At 42.5% G+C, this 2,131-nt stretch overlaps 1 protein-coding gene across 2 annotated transcripts in view; it reads left to right on the top strand.

Annotated features, from left to right (window-relative positions):
• Nucleotides 1-1,459, top strand: part of LOC101845963 (acetyl-coenzyme A transporter 1) — a 19,327-nt gene extending 17,868 nt beyond the window's left edge. The window contains exon 12 of one of the 2 annotated variants that reach the window (XM_005088769.3): nt 1,020-1,459. In XM_005088769.3, the coding sequence (XP_005088826.1) occupies nt 1,020-1,205 (186 nt within the window). In that variant the 3' untranslated portion in view covers nt 1,206-1,459. The remainder of the gene's footprint in view (nt 1-1,019) is intronic. The other variant, XM_005088768.3, reaches the window with a different exon arrangement.
• The last annotated feature ends 672 nt before the right edge of the window (nt 1,460-2,131 follow it).

The following is a 2,131-nucleotide window of genomic DNA, read 5'->3' as shown; positions in this document are numbered from 1 at the left end:
TCATGTGTTCTCGGTAAGTTCGTGCAGAAGTTAGGAGTTCCATTCCCGTCGGGGGGGAAGTTATTTGTCTGTCTACTGAGGGACTGTCTCCCTCTAAGCCTGGGCGGGCGATGATGCAACCCGTGTTTCTGCTTGTGGAAATTGTGTTAAGGGGTGTGTAATGGGTCACTTAAATGTCCCAACAGATCTGTTCTGACACGATAGTTGGCGGGACATTTCAGGAACATATGGTCTATTGCCTGGCCCTGAGTAACTCCTTGTGTGATGGTTTGTCTGTTTATTTATGTAGGTATCAGGGATGTTCTTTTGCCAGCTTTTTTTTCTGTTATTTCTGTCACTTTCACTTAAAGAATCGTCATTCGCCTCAGTATTCGTTTTCTGTTTAGCCCCATGTAAGTTGTGTCTAGTAATTGTCGTTTTGTAAGTTGTGCTTAGTAATTGTCATTTTGTTTGCAAATAAAACTTTGTAAATTTTTAGCTGTTCTTACAAAAAACCCATGGCTTATCTCACCTCCTTCATTTCTTTGTATGTTACTCTCCAGCAACACTGCTAACTTCTGCAATTATGTATAATCTATTTATGCTGCTCTTGCTGTAAAACCCTTATTCAAATAAAACCAAACTTTAAAAAGTTTCTGTCAATCTTGGGACTTCCTGGCACTTTATGGTCGTTTTTGTGTCATCGTGCGTAAGTTTACTCACACAAACAGGCAAACACATACATGCACTCTCAAATCCATCAATTCTGTTGTGTGTTCTACTACACCCTGTCCGTCCCCTCCCCTACTCCCTCACGTCCCCTTCTCCTCCTGGTTGGTGGGTGCTCTGGTGTGGTTTGCTTCTTTCCTGTCAAACGTCTATCATCCTTATTTCTCCTTCTTTTTTGTGTTTGTTACTCTCTTGTAGCACCTCTATTCTTCTGGCGCTCATATGACCTTATGCAGTTGCGAGTGCCGTAAAACCTCTATAAAACTAACCAATCCTACCCCCTCTACCCTCCCCTCACCCCCAATCCACAGAGCTGCGAGGCAGCGGGTGGCAGCTGTAGCACCACCATCGAGGGCTACTACGTGCTGACGCTGGTGTGCACCGTGCTGGGCGTGCTGTGGCTGCGGCTGAAATCCTCACGTTTACGACAGCTGGGCGAGTGCGACGAGCAGGCGTGGAAGTACAAGACCTTGGCAGGGGGAGCTAACTCCTCTTGACTTATGCTCTCGGTATAGGATACACAATACAATGTTGTTGTCATGTTTCTGAGTTCAGTCTTAATTTTAACCCTCTGCTGACGTAAGATTCTCTAGCTGCCCACACTGCAGGTACTGTTGGCAGATACTGTCTAGCACACACACTGCGATATCGATGCTGAGTGGAAAACTTTCATTTTGTATGAATGTCACTATGTATCTGTTTGAAATACACAGAATAATATATACATTTACATATATATAAGAAAAAAAAATCAGTTACCTGAAAAGCTGTCCGCTATGTGTATGTTCATTGTGTGCGTGTTTTCGCTGTGTGTGTGTTGGCTGCGTGTATGTTTTCGCTGTGTGCGTGTTGCATTCGCTGTGTGTGTGCCAGACTGTAATATTATTGTCCTGCAGGTGGTTGGGGTATGTTGGCTTGGAAAGGGTGAGCTGCGGTTCCTGTTTTAAAGCTTGCACAATCGCAAGGAAAGCTGATTATTTTCTTGACTGCAGAAGTGTTTGAGTCTGTTAGCCAGTGGGGGGTGGGATGGGCAGGGATGGGGGGGGGGGGACATTCCCTGCCTGGCTTGATGTGTGAGTCTGTGTTAGCCAGTGGGGGCTTGGGGGGGGGGGGGGGTTCTGTCTGCCTCAAAGTGGGGAACTGCAGGGGTGGGGCTTTTCAATTTTGTTATTTAAGCATTTGTGTTAATTTAAGGAATTAACATGTTGATTCAAGTAATTAATGTGTTATTTTAATTAATTAAAGTGTTTGAACTAATGTGTTAATTTACTGAAATAATGTGTTAATTTAATGAATTTGTATGTTCAGTTAATGAATTAATGTGTTAATTTACTGAATTAATGTGTTAATTTACTGAATTTATATGTTCGTTTTAAAAATTAATTTGTTTATTTTATGAATTAATGTGTTAATTTAATGAATC

This window comes from Aplysia californica, unplaced genomic scaffold, assembly GCF_000002075.1.
Source record: "Aplysia californica isolate F4 #8 unplaced genomic scaffold, AplCal3.0 scaffold00001, whole genome shotgun sequence".
Lineage (NCBI taxonomy): Eukaryota > Metazoa > Mollusca > Gastropoda > Aplysiida > Aplysiidae > Aplysia > Aplysia californica.
Note: the sequence above shows the minus strand (reverse complement) of the source record. Positions and strands in the feature narration are given on the sequence as shown.